Source organism: Gossypium hirsutum, chromosome D08, assembly GCF_007990345.1.
Source record: "Gossypium hirsutum isolate 1008001.06 chromosome D08, Gossypium_hirsutum_v2.1, whole genome shotgun sequence".
Taxonomy (NCBI): domain Eukaryota; kingdom Viridiplantae; phylum Streptophyta; class Magnoliopsida; order Malvales; family Malvaceae; genus Gossypium; species Gossypium hirsutum.
The window spans coordinates 38,465,475-38,477,542 of NC_053444.1; the positions used below are offsets into that span (position 1 = coordinate 38,465,475).

Here is a 12,068-nt window from a genome sequence, read left to right on the forward strand (position 1 = left end):
GACATAGAGAACTTAAAATTTAAATATCTCGGTCTCTACTTAATCTTTTTGCCTAAAACCAATTTCGTTCATCTTATACTTCACCTGCGACTAATTCACAACCTTTAAACTACACAAAACTACTCAATTCATGATATCAAGTTTTTCGACATGTTTTTGGCTATTTTCTAAAAATTCATTAAAAAGTTAGAATTATTTAACGAAACTTTAAAGTAAGTTTAGAAATCTTCTAATCATGTCAAAACTAATTGAAAAATACTTTGAAACTATGTTTTTATCCAAAATCTCAAAATTCACCATTAACAACCCAATTTTTGACATTTATTTAAAACATGTTATTTAATGGCTAAAAACTTAGTTTTAAAGACTATATAACATTAGAAAATCCTAAGGAATTGAACCGTTACCTTAGTTGACGAAAATCCTAAAGTTTGTGCGAAAACCCAAAAAACTCGAAAGCTTGATAATGGAGAAAACTATGGTGATTTTGAGTGTTTTTCTTAGTATTTAATGGAGGTTTAAGGCTTGGGTGATGATAGAAATAAAAATATTAGAGTTTGAGAATCAAAACTTGAATAAGAAGATATTGGAAAACAAGGGACGGCAACCACAAAGGATGGAGAAGACTAACATGGGTTTTGTGAATATAAAGGGGGAAATAGGGTGAAAATTAAAAATTGATTTAATTGCCTTTTAAAAACTCTAAATTTTTACTCTTTTACAAATCAATCCTATTTTCGAAATTAAAGGTATTTAAAACTCATTTTCAGAAATTGATTTAATTTTCTAAAAACCATAGTAAAAAACTTATTACCAATAATTCATGTCACAAAATTCCGATCACTCTAAGGTTAAAATTTCTAAATTACCCCTAAAAATCCTAGGCCCTATTTTAGGGTGTTACATCATATCCCCCACGGACTTCTCAAGATTGACCACTCGTCCTTCCAAACCTAACAACATGTCCCTCGATCGACTTGTTTTCCTAGCCATCCCACAGGTCTCCATCAGCTCAGTCTAATCGGTAACTTCTTTCGTCATATCGACCGATGCCTTCACAACCTTGGATCGGGTACTAACTATAATGGGGATAGACCTTTCATCTCGTAATTCGTGTAGATTTAAACGATTTCTTCACTTCAAATGTGCCTAAGTCAACCTAACTCTTGTAAAGTAAAAATTATCGGTAGAAATTCTCTTAAGGCATCGGAAATAGAACAGAAGCAACTCAAAGACAAAAGAAAGCTTGAAAGAACCAAATAGTCGCAAAAAAGCAAAGCATACCAAGTGTTTGAGTAAATGCTCTTAATATATTCTTTAACTCAAAGAATATGGTATAATGGATGATTACAAATGAGGGAGAGACCCTCTATTTATAGTTGAGCTCCCCCAAATCCAAAGGTACAACTAGCTTTACATTGACGGACGAGATCGAAACATATCTACAATTAAGGGATTTATATAATCTCCAAGATTATAAAATCAAATCTTATTAGATTACAAATCTTCTATGATTACTTTCCCTATTTACAATGATAGCCTTAAATTTCCCTTAGTGTTTAACTAGGCCACCAAAGCTTCAGGTAGATGGACTTTGTCACTTGTTCTTCGAATCGAGCCAATTCATGTGAGTCAAATGAGCCCCATTTAATAGATTGACCTCCATGGAATGTTCTTTGTGCAATGGTCACTGGCTTTGAACCGCGACCCGTGACACAAGTATATATATGAAACTTGAATTGTTGTTCATATGTATAAATGCAACTTTGATTTTGGTTCAACTATACACATTTGAAGAAATGAATATATACATCTATTGCCATATTGGATTAATATAAATATTTTTGTATGCAATATACCAATGTAAAATGGTGCTAATTTAATAATGTTATAAATTATTTGTGAAAATTGAATCAAATCAAAATTTAGGTATAGCATTGCATATTGGATCAAAATTAATGTATAATTTTAATATTTATTCCTAATAGTAAAGGCTTAATTTCTAGTTTGAGGGAAAATTGAAAAAGACTCTTATATTCTTAGCGATAGACCTGTCCATGGGCCGAGCGGCCCAGCCCGGCCTGACGGCCCGCCCGAAATATGGGCTTGGGTAAAAATTTAGGCCCGTTTCAGGCAAAATTTTTTTGGCCCGGCCCGAAAATATATTAAATATGTTTTTATTTTTTATTTTTAAAATATAATAGTTTTTCATTTACTTTCATTTACTTTCATTTCCTTGACACTGATAGAGACAAAATCCCTAACCCTATCTATTGTGCTGTGCGGCTGTGCCTTCCTCCCCTTTTTTCCCATTTCCAAAATCGACAGAGTCTTCTAGTACCGATCCACCTCCACCATCAAGACCTCCACCGATCCACCTCCGGTCGGTTTGTTTATTCCCGAATCGCCAAGTAGAAGCAAGCATACAAGAACGAGGAGTTTGGTACAGGTACGGGTTTGCTCATCTTCTTCGGTTTCCTCGTTTTCATTCTCTTTATTAAAAACAACTGTTCTTTCAATGAATTTATGCATCAAAATAGCAATAACATAAATACCAAATGTAAAATAAAACGCATTAAAGCATCAAAAACCTTACCTGAAATGCAGACTAAAATCAAGAGTAGATAATGCTAAGTTCCCACTTTCTGCAGATTACCTACTCTTTTACCTCTCAAGATGATTCGCTTAATTTTAGTTACAAAACATACAGGCATGATGTGTTTTGTTTACTTAATTTTTGTTTTATGCATGTATTTAGTGGTTGATACTATGAAAATATTAGAGGGTAGAGTCAGTAGTGATTCATGTCAATGGAGGATATTTAATACAATTCTTCCTTTTTCTTAGAAACAGTTTGAATTAAAAATGGAAATCTAATCTAACATTCTTACTTCATTTCTAATTGCAGTTTTCTTTCAACTTCTTTCTACTGAAGTTACACACACTTCATTTGGGGCATCCTTTTGCTGAATGTTAACCAATGTTGACTATTCTAGAACTATACCACATCGACATATAAGAATGTTAAATTAGATAAAGCAAGTTCTGTGAAATTAATTACAGATTGAATTCACGTTAGAGGTTAGCTTTTTGGCCTCTTGAATTGCGAATTGGGTTTAGTTTATTCCTTTAAATAGGGTAACATATGCAGATAACATGTGCCAATGCTCTGCATGTATTTTGTGTACAATATTCTGGTTGAAATTAAGAATGGTTACATTCCCATATCATGCCCCAACTTTTGGGTTTAATTCAATTATGAAGATTTTTCCATTATAAAGGTCTTATTTTCTGTTTGTTTCTGTCTAAGTTTATAGAAGTGTATAATAAAAGTGTTGTTGAAATATATATATATTCCTTTCCATTTCTGTCTGTTAATCTATAATAAAAGTTTATATGAAATTTGTCAATTAGCTTTCTGTTAATCTATGATTCAATCAAATAATTAAGTGGTAAATGTTTGTTTATATGTTTATATCTGGAAATAAAGTTCTCAGAATTTTGAAATTGCATGGGACTCAAGTTTAATGAATTTATTATAATGTTTACTAAGATCACAAGCTTAGTTTATTCATTTAATCTCATCTTTTTTTTTTTTTGCTTTGTTTTATTGCAGAAACAATCGACATTGAAATCGATTTGGCTTACCTTAGCTTCCTTTCCTGTAAGCTTTCATTTACATTTTCTTTTTACAATTTAATTTAATTTGATTTTCCTTTATTTTACTTTGTACAACATTTTGCAGATTAGCAGATTTTCCCGTAAGCTAAACTTGCTTATCTACTAGTAGGAAAATAATGGGATTGAGAAATAAAGATGCTTCTATTTAAGATTTTGGATTGGATTTATGCAGTTTGAATTTCATTAATTTATTTTTTGGTACATATGTAATTTAGCTTATAGAATAAGTATGACTATCTCAGTCAATTGTTTAAACGCAAAGGATGTTTCTAGTTTAGGCTTATATTATATATTTAATAATTTTCCTATTGTTTATATATAAATTTGAAATCTAATAAATGTTTTTGTTCCATTCAATTCTTATTCATTTTTTGTTCCATACAATTAATACAATTAACAATTAATACAATTAATAATTTGATAAATTTACTAATCAAATGTTAGATTTTATTACAACAATTAATACAATTAACAATTAATAATTTGATAATTTTACTAAAAATTAATTTTAATAACAATTAGTTTTAATTTTATTAAAAAATAATTTTAATTTTAATGCAAAACAGGTCGAGCCGGGCCGGGCTCGGGCCCCATTTTTTTCCCAGGCCAGGCCTGGGCAAAATCTCAGGCCCATATTTCGGGCCGGAACGGGCCCGGGCCTGGTAAACGGGCTGAAATTTTTTATGGGTTCTGCCCGGCCAATGGACACCTCTACTTAGCGATATATAGAATACAAGGCATTGACGAGGGTGTGGTGGGTTATGTTACATTTTGGGTGGGAAGTGCACGGCAGACAAGAGAGATCCTGAAAACGGGCCTTAAGTGCAGCCCAATATATGTTAAACAAGAAACTAAACCCCGCATAATATCAGAAGTCGTTACTTATGAGTGTCCGCACTAAGCATTATTCATTCTTTATCCCCCTTGCTTTCTATCCAGCTTAAACCCTATCCAGCAACCATAAGAATGTCGCCAGGTCCCGTGGTTGAAGCAGCCCTCCCTGACACTGAACTCCTTCCTAATCCTTCCGCTGAGGAACCCCAGAAGAAGCCTTTGGTTCCGCCTCATTCTTTCTCTTCTTTAATTCTTTCTCACTCCCTCTCTCTTTTTGAGAGTTAATATTGTATCATTTGCAGAGCGAGGAGGAGGAGGCTGTGGTTGAGGACGTCAAGGAAATTGAGATAGAAGATGACGAGGAGGAGGAGGAGGAGGAGGAGGATGACGATGATAAGGAAGATAGTGCTCAGGGTTTCTCTCCTTCTCTCTTATTATTATTTATATTTCCTAATGATTTTAGTGATGCTTTATGAATTAAGAGAAGCTTTGCTTAATCTTTTTTTTTTGGAATTTTTATTACTTTTTGATGTACTTGGTGTTATTTCAAATCTTTTTTATCTAATTGTCTCATCTAAAGTTAGTTGTGTGGATATTTCTATAGAGCAACTTTTATAGTTTGATTGAAATATATGTTGCAGGTGCTAATGCCAGTTCAAAGCAAAGCAGAAGCGAGAAGAAGAGCCGGAAGGCAATGTTAAAGCTGGGGATGAAGCCTGTTACTGATGTAAGCAGGGTCACCATCAAAAGAACCAAGAATGTATGGTTTCTGTCATTTTCTTTTAAACCAGTTGAGCTTACTTGATGAACGGATTAATGAATGGTACTATGACCCAGTTTATCTTGGATTCAGATATTGTTTTTCATCTCCAAACCTGATGTCTTCAAGAGCCCGAATTCTGAGACGTATGTCATCTTCGGCGAGGCTAAGATAGAGGATTTGAGTTCTCAGCTACAGACCCAAGCTGCTCAGCAGTTCAGGATGCCGGGCTTGGCCTCTGTGATGGCAAAATCAGACACCTCTGCAGCAGCAGCTGGAACAGCAGCGGATGAGGAAGAGGAAGAAATCGACGAGACTGGAGTAGAGCAAAGGGACATTGACTTGGTCATGACACAGGCTGGGGTGTCGAGGAGCAAGGCTGTCAAGGCTCTCAAGACTCACAAGGGGGACATTGTTAGTGCTATTATGGAACTTACCACTTAAGTTGTTTTTCCTGTCTTGCAGTGCATTCTCTCAGGCTGTCGATGAGGTTGCTGAAGTTCGGAATTAGTATCAACATTCTAGTAGTTGCAGTAGTTGCAGCAGTTGAGCTAGGTCATCTTTAATATCTTTTTCTGATTTTAAATTTTCTCCCTGTTCATTATCAGCTTCCATGTGACTGATTGCTTCTTTACCCTTGGTGTAACAAAATTTTGCAATTTGATTCAACTTATTTTTGGCCCTTCAGAATATGCAACAACAGAATTTTTATATGATTTGATGATGAGAAACGAATTAATGTTTAGCTTCTTAATTTTGGGTAATAAGCTAATAACTTTTATTAGTTATGATTTTTGATATTTTACTTGAATGAAAAGTAGAGGGACTAAAATAATCAAATTATACTAATGAAAACGGATAGTACAAGGCCATCTGTATAATTTGACCAAACAAAAAAAAAAAAGGCCATTGCACACCGCTGTTAGCTTGGATAATGAAAGGTCTTCTATCATGAATCTGAGGATCATCTCTCATGCCAATCCAAGGGATCTTAATAGCCAATAGTGGCTGACCTCCAAAATAGTAAATTATTTTAAACTATAGAAACAACCCATCATTCTTTCATGTTTTCTACCTCAAGCTAGATTATTATAATTCAAAAAGAAACGAAAAAACCTAGTGTGTTGAAACAAATATGTCCATTTTCATATAGTTTAAATTTCATGCACCACTAAGATTTATGCAGTTTGATTTTGACAGGGTAATGTCATAACATCAGCTTCGGTTCCCGCTACACTATGCATGCACAGCAGCTGATATCTAAATGCCTAGCGGAAACCTATGTAGTTTCTGATTTTCAGTAGACCAATACCCAATATTTAGCAGCCACAAAACTATAATTGAAAGATAACCAACAAGGATTAAAAACCTTTAAAGAGTCAAACAAGAATAGAAAGATGTATAACAAGTTTATCCGAAGTAAGTTTTTAACAGCTCTTTTACAAGGTTGGAGAGCAGTATGTTCTGAGCAACTCAGAGTTGGAGTTCCACACACTTACAGATATGTTTATGAGAACAAAGTATTATTCACCACAGGATAACAACTTCGATCGAGTTTTGATTCAACTGTTTTGTCCTGAAAACTCCTCCTTCAATACATGTTCCCAGTCTGAAGAACAATTGTCATACCTACCTGAAGAGGAATGGTTTCCAGGAGACTGTATCATGAAGTCATGCTGGACAACTAGCTCTTCTCCTGCTTGGTTGGTCACATGATGCTGTGAAACAGGTTCTAGGTTAACACCCGATGTTACATCCTCTGATATGTCTTTATCAATGGGTATTTGCTTTGTCATTCCTGCAAATGGAAGATCAACAACCTCTGGAAGTAGTTTCCTTTCCACCTCATTTGGATCCAAATTGTCAAAGTCGCGATTTTTCAGAATTTGAAACCTAGCCATTACAGAGGCTTCACCATCTTCTGTCTGGCAGGCTATTCCTTGTACAATGGAGTCTTGAGATGACAGGCCTAGAGTAGAGTTGTCCTTTACTTCAGTTGCCAATAGGTCAACACCATCCAAATCCGGACAAAGCTTGGAGCTCGAAAGTTCATCAAGCTCTCTAGTATGAACAGAACTAGAATTGTTAAGCCGCTGTTTTAGTTCTTGAAATCTGGCTGTCACATCATCAGCATGGTAGCAAGAGCTTTTGATGGAAGAATTCTGGTTAGAAACAGCAGTAGGTGATTCACTCTCAGCTGATTGTGTTAATTTCTTATTGGTGTTTACTTGAGCAGAAAACTTAGAACTAGATTTTTTATCCTCATCTGATGCATCTTCTGACAAATGTAGAGCAAAACAAGTATAAACCTTATATCAGATAGACAAACTGAAAGAGTCAAGATTTTTAGCAAAAAAAACTCCAAAGCTTATATATTATGATGTGATCCATCAAGTGTGAAGAAAAGTTTTAACCTTTTCCTTTGTCCAATTTGGATTCTTCTATTTCAATCTTAATCTTATTGAAACGAGCCATGTAATTGGTGGAACATAAAGCAGCTTCTGCCTCGAGCCATAAATTCTTATACAAAAGAACTTGTGGGTGTGTCTCATCCTTCTCATGAAAATTCTCAACCAGAATCTTCTTCATAGCCTGCAGGTTCAACCAAGGGAGATAGAAAACAATCATAATTTCAATTTTAATCTCTTTTTCCTCCCTATCATAGAAATGAAGAAATGACAATATCAATCGCGGTACAAATGAAGAATTAAATAAGCAAATACCTGGGTCATTTTATCATTTCTTGCCTTTATGTCTGTACCACTCTCGAAAGGAATGAAATCAGAACATTTCTCATCTTTCTTACCAGAATGCTTCGTTTTCTCTTGTACATGCTGACTCCAGAAATCAATAGCTGCCACCTGGGGCCTTCCCATGCTTGTCCCCTGAGAAGAAAGTTTATAGCTCAGTGATAAACCAAAAATGCATTTCTATAAAAGGCTTCAGAAGGAAGAGGCATTATAGTGGAGAGAAGCACAATTTAACATTTCAAATTTCCTCCATTTAGTTACATATCAATCAGACAGGCTAATAAAATAAAAAACAGCATAAGGTACCTCATGTAGATCGCTTAAAAATGATTCTTGTCCAACATTTTTTGACATGCATGTATTAAGATTTTTTATTACTTTTTCAAGTGACTTGCGATCTTGTTCCTTCAACTCAGATGACTCGTTGGAGCAGTGATGCAGAAGCAATTTTGACAGGTTATGCATTGTATCTAATAGAACACCTATGCTGTTAGTTGAAACTGGTTCTTTCCCCAAGAATTTAGAATGCTGAGTAGAAACATCTTCTACAGAGGATGGCAAGCATGAAAGACTTTTTACTTCATGGCACGACATATGAGATGAACCACAGCCTGAGACATCATTTATCTTCATCACAAGATCAGAAAAATCAGTCTCAAAGGTGAGCAAATTTTTAGAAGCCAATCTACCTTCTGTAACATTTTGTTCAATGGTGCAAGATGACTTCTCAACCTCATCCGTTGATTTGTTGAATAAGACATTACTGTTCTTTTGTTCACTTGCATCATCAGAAAAATTTATCTTACGTGCAGAACTTGTTACTCTGTTATAGGGTCCTGCTTTCCCAACGACGTCAGGTAGATGATCTCTAGATGACATGATAGAGACAGAAGGCAATTTCAAGAAAGAGACTGAACTATCTTCCACACTCCCATTCTCAACATTCATACTGCTTTCACCTGGTTTTTCAGAAGGAAGCCTGACCATGTTAGCAGTATTCATAGGCATAAATTTAAGTTCTTGACCATCACCACATGCTTCAAGTTTCTTTTCAAGCTGCACAGAAACAGCCTCTGAAGATCCAAATGGGGAATTATGAGAAGATGGAGCTCCTCTCCAGCAAGGTGAGTCAACAGGAGGGTTGTAATGATCCAAGTTCTCTAAAGCATTCTCCATAGCAATGACTCCATTACAATCAAGTGCCGAACAAAAATTATCTGGACCATTATGTGTAAAAGTAACTCCAGGTTTTGCTCTGAAGGAATTATCAGAGGCATCCTTAGATGTCATATTTGAAGTCGAAAGCTTGTCAGTCCTTGTTGCTGATGAATCCCCATACAGATAACAATTTCCATCAACGTGATAGTTGAGTAGACTTGGGTCGAACTCATTTTTGCTACCAAAGTTTAACAAATAATGAGGTTCCTTCACATTAGAGGGACTGTTGCCACTCATATCATGCTGTCTCACAGGTTTTTCATATGGAATGTTGAATGGCACTAAATTGTTCTTGCAACTTACTAGATTTAAGGAAGGTACCTGCAAATCTGCTTCAGGAAGTGCTGAACTGGACCCGATAACTGATGTATTCGAGTAGCCAACAGGCATGAAAGAAAGATTTTGCCCTGGGACAGGGTTATAATCTAGTTTATCTATACTAGGCGGGGCAACTTGCTTTTCCGTACCTAGAGAATAGAAATTTTGTGAAGCTTGTTCACATGTATTCAGGCACTTAGAGGGATGAGCTCCTGCATGAGAGACCAAAAGAAAGGGAAAATGGGTTACGTAGCATTACACCTCACCTTTTGATATAATCATCCTCTAGTTCCCTCCTTCCCACATGCACCACTTCCTAAAATTGAATTTGACAATCCAATAGTATGCACAATAAATAAAGAGTGAAGATGCATTTCATACAAATCATTGTGATTATGGCAAATTGATAACTGAAATAAAATTGGCGACCAGAAAAGTGGTGAGTACTCTTTTTTTTTCATTTTTGTCAAAATACTGCAGGGTAAGAGAATAAAGATGGGACAAACTTTAATATGTATGAATCCAGAGGTTCTAGGGAAAAAAAAGCATGAGTCAGCCATCCTGCTTTCATGTTTATGTAGAGACTATTAGTCAATAAAGCAAGCAAACAGGAGAGGGAAAGGGAAGATAATATGGTCAGACTATATATGAATAAAGAAAATTTACCAATCATGCCAACCGAGAGAACCCTAAATCAAGCAGACTATATATTCGAGTTTTAACAATATGAAGGCATAGCTCCAGCATCTATCTTAGACAATAGTCTAGGCAAGCTTATTAAATGTGTAGGTAAGACTTGACTCAGAAAATTTGCTGCAAACAAGATATGATCAGTCATCAAGAGCTTAAAGGAATACCTGAATTAAAATATTTTATCATGTATACAAAAATGCATTTGAGTACTGAACTTCTGCAGATGGGATAACCAAAGCAAAAAGGAGAATAATGAAAATGCAAGAAAGATCAACCTATATGGTTGACAACTGGAATTTTAAAAATACCAATAGAAGTATAGATACTATTTTGAATTTGAAATTCATGTTTTTATACCTTTTCAAATATGTAATCAAGTTGAATTTAACTAATGTATACACAGTACATGAGTTTGATTCTCATAATTTATATAGAAATGAAATTCAAATCCAAATTTACAGATTCATGATTCCAGACATAGTACAAAAGACTATAGACAAAAACACTAGGAACAAAAGTAAATCATAAGAAAGCAATAAAAAGATACAAATTTCAGGAACATGTTTTTTTTATTATCAAAAAACAACATGAATATTATAGATGATCGAAAGAAAAGGAAAACTTACCAAGGTTGATATGATCCTTGAAAATAGAGGAAGGAGATCCATTCGACTCCTTTGAATAGAAACTCCCACCGAGCTGAGACGGGTTCCCTTTCTCCCAACCCCACGAGCCAACACCCCATTGAGCTGTATTGTCCAGGCCAGGCAAGCTCTGCTCATCGAAAGTAGGAACATGAAAGGGAGGTGAGACATAGGAAGGGAAATAAGTCTTGGGTTCAAAAAGATCCGATTTCTGGTCGAAGGAAGAAGTGGGAATTGGGTCCAAACGTTGAGCAGGTTGGGGTGAATTAAAAGTATAAGGATTAGTATCAAGCCAATTCAAGGGTTCACCCAGATCAACAAGTGGGGTAGCTGAAGAAGGTTTTGGGATGGATCGATCGACAGTGAAAGGGGGAGCTAAAGCTGATAAATTTGAAGATCCTCCTCCAAAAGCGCTCCCACCATAAGATCCAAATCCCATCATCGTGTTCTGTATGAAAAACTCAATATTAGAACACCCAAAAAAGAATAATAGAAAAGAGTTCGAATTCTGCAAGAACGGACTACAGATTTCTCAGTTTCAGAAAAAATAAAATCGAACTTTGTATGGATGAGAGAAAGTAAATAGATTCAACAACATCAATAGCTATCATCGTCTTCTATTGATCATACCAACGGAAAAGATAAGCGACGACTTCAAGCGAAGACGCAAGTTACAGAGAATTTAATTAACATCGACATCATCATTCTAAGCACTGTCACTTCGGGTTTGGAGAATCGGGAATTAAGCGTGGCACGAGTTTTTCTTGTTTGGGATTATTGCCTCTTATCGTTTAAGTTTCTGTTAACCTTTCAGAAGTTCATAAAGTTTTCCAATATCATTGCTGAATCCTTTTCTAATTTTATTTCTTAGTTTTGCAGTCAATCATCCTTTTTTAATAAGATTTCTTTAAAGCGGTTAAGAAATTCTTCAAGTAAATATATAAAGAAATGTTGGTATAGTATTTTGAAATTAAAAAAAAAATTCTTACTTGGTAGCTAGCTATGTAATAAAAAAATTTATTATAATAAATATAAATTAAATAGAAAAACTTTAACACAATTAATAATTGGATTCATATTTTTAAATCTGTAAAGCGAAGGAACTAAATTTCTTAAAATAAAAGTAGAGAGATAATGCATTGAGTGTACAAAAAATATATATAGATTTGG

At 35.0% G+C, this 12,068-nt stretch overlaps 2 protein-coding genes and 1 long non-coding RNA gene across 4 annotated transcripts; 2 read left to right on the plus strand and 1 right to left on the minus strand.

Moving 5' to 3' along the window:
• Nucleotides 1-2,223: 2,223 nt before the first annotated feature.
• LOC107918131 (uncharacterized) lies at nucleotides 2,224-4,038 on the plus strand. The gene is made up of 3 exons (XR_001689938.2): nucleotides 2,224-2,449; nucleotides 3,617-3,664; nucleotides 3,746-4,038. It is a non-coding gene; the product is annotated as an uncharacterized lncRNA (long non-coding RNA).
• Nucleotides 4,039-4,437: 399 nt separating this feature from the next.
• Nucleotides 4,438-5,962, plus strand: LOC107909343 (nascent polypeptide-associated complex subunit alpha-like protein 2). Its single transcript, XM_016836829.2, has 4 exons — nucleotides 4,438-4,737; nucleotides 4,818-4,929; nucleotides 5,157-5,275; nucleotides 5,369-5,962. Exons 1-4 carry the CDS (start codon nucleotides 4,648-4,650, stop codon nucleotides 5,717-5,719), a joined length of 672 nt encoding a protein of 223 aa, XP_016692318.2. The 5' UTR covers nucleotides 4,438-4,647; the 3' UTR covers nucleotides 5,720-5,962.
• A 653-nt stretch (nucleotides 5,963-6,615) lies between these two features.
• LOC107909329 (uncharacterized) lies at nucleotides 6,616-11,807 on the minus strand. Of its 2 annotated transcripts, XM_016836818.2 has the most exons (7): nucleotides 11,529-11,807; nucleotides 10,881-11,346; nucleotides 8,715-9,773; nucleotides 8,332-8,636; nucleotides 7,999-8,160; nucleotides 7,690-7,867; nucleotides 6,616-7,553 (listed from the first exon to the last, which is right to left on the minus strand). In XM_016836818.2, exons 2-7 carry the CDS (start codon nucleotides 11,338-11,340, stop codon nucleotides 6,838-6,840), a joined length of 2,880 nt encoding a protein of 959 aa, XP_016692307.2. In that variant the 5' UTR covers nucleotides 11,341-11,346; nucleotides 11,529-11,807; the 3' UTR covers nucleotides 6,616-6,837. The 2 variants fall into 2 exon arrangements, with proteins under 2 accessions (XP_016692307.2, XP_016692300.2); XM_016836811.2 differs by having other exon boundaries at nucleotides 8,332-9,773.
• Between the last annotated feature and the right edge of the window lie 261 nt (nucleotides 11,808-12,068).

Excerpts from the sequence above, each read along its gene's own strand:
- LOC107909343 (XM_016836829.2), top strand. The coding sequence starts at position 4,648 with ATGTCGCCAGGTCCCGTGGTTGAAGCAGCCCTCCCTGACACTGAACTC. Across the intron at positions 4,738-4,817 it reads AACCCCAGAAGAAGCCTTTG|AGCGAGGAGGAGGAGGCTGT; the intron begins GTTCCGCCTCAT and ends TATCATTTGCAG. Across the intron at positions 4,930-5,156 it reads TAAGGAAGATAGTGCTCAGG|GTGCTAATGCCAGTTCAAAG; the intron begins GTTTCTCTCCTT and ends TATATGTTGCAG.
- LOC107909329 (XM_016836811.2), bottom strand. The coding sequence starts at position 11,340 with ATGATGGGATTTGGATCTTATGGTGGGAGCGCTTTTGGAGGAGGATCT. Across the intron at positions 9,774-10,880 it reads CAAGGATCATATCAACCTTG|GAGCTCATCCCTCTAAGTGC; the intron begins GTAAGTTTTCCT and ends TCTCTCATGCAG. Across the intron at positions 8,161-8,331 it reads TTTTAAGCGATCTACATGAG|GGGACAAGCATGGGAAGGCC; the intron begins GTACCTTATGCT and ends CTTTCTTCTCAG.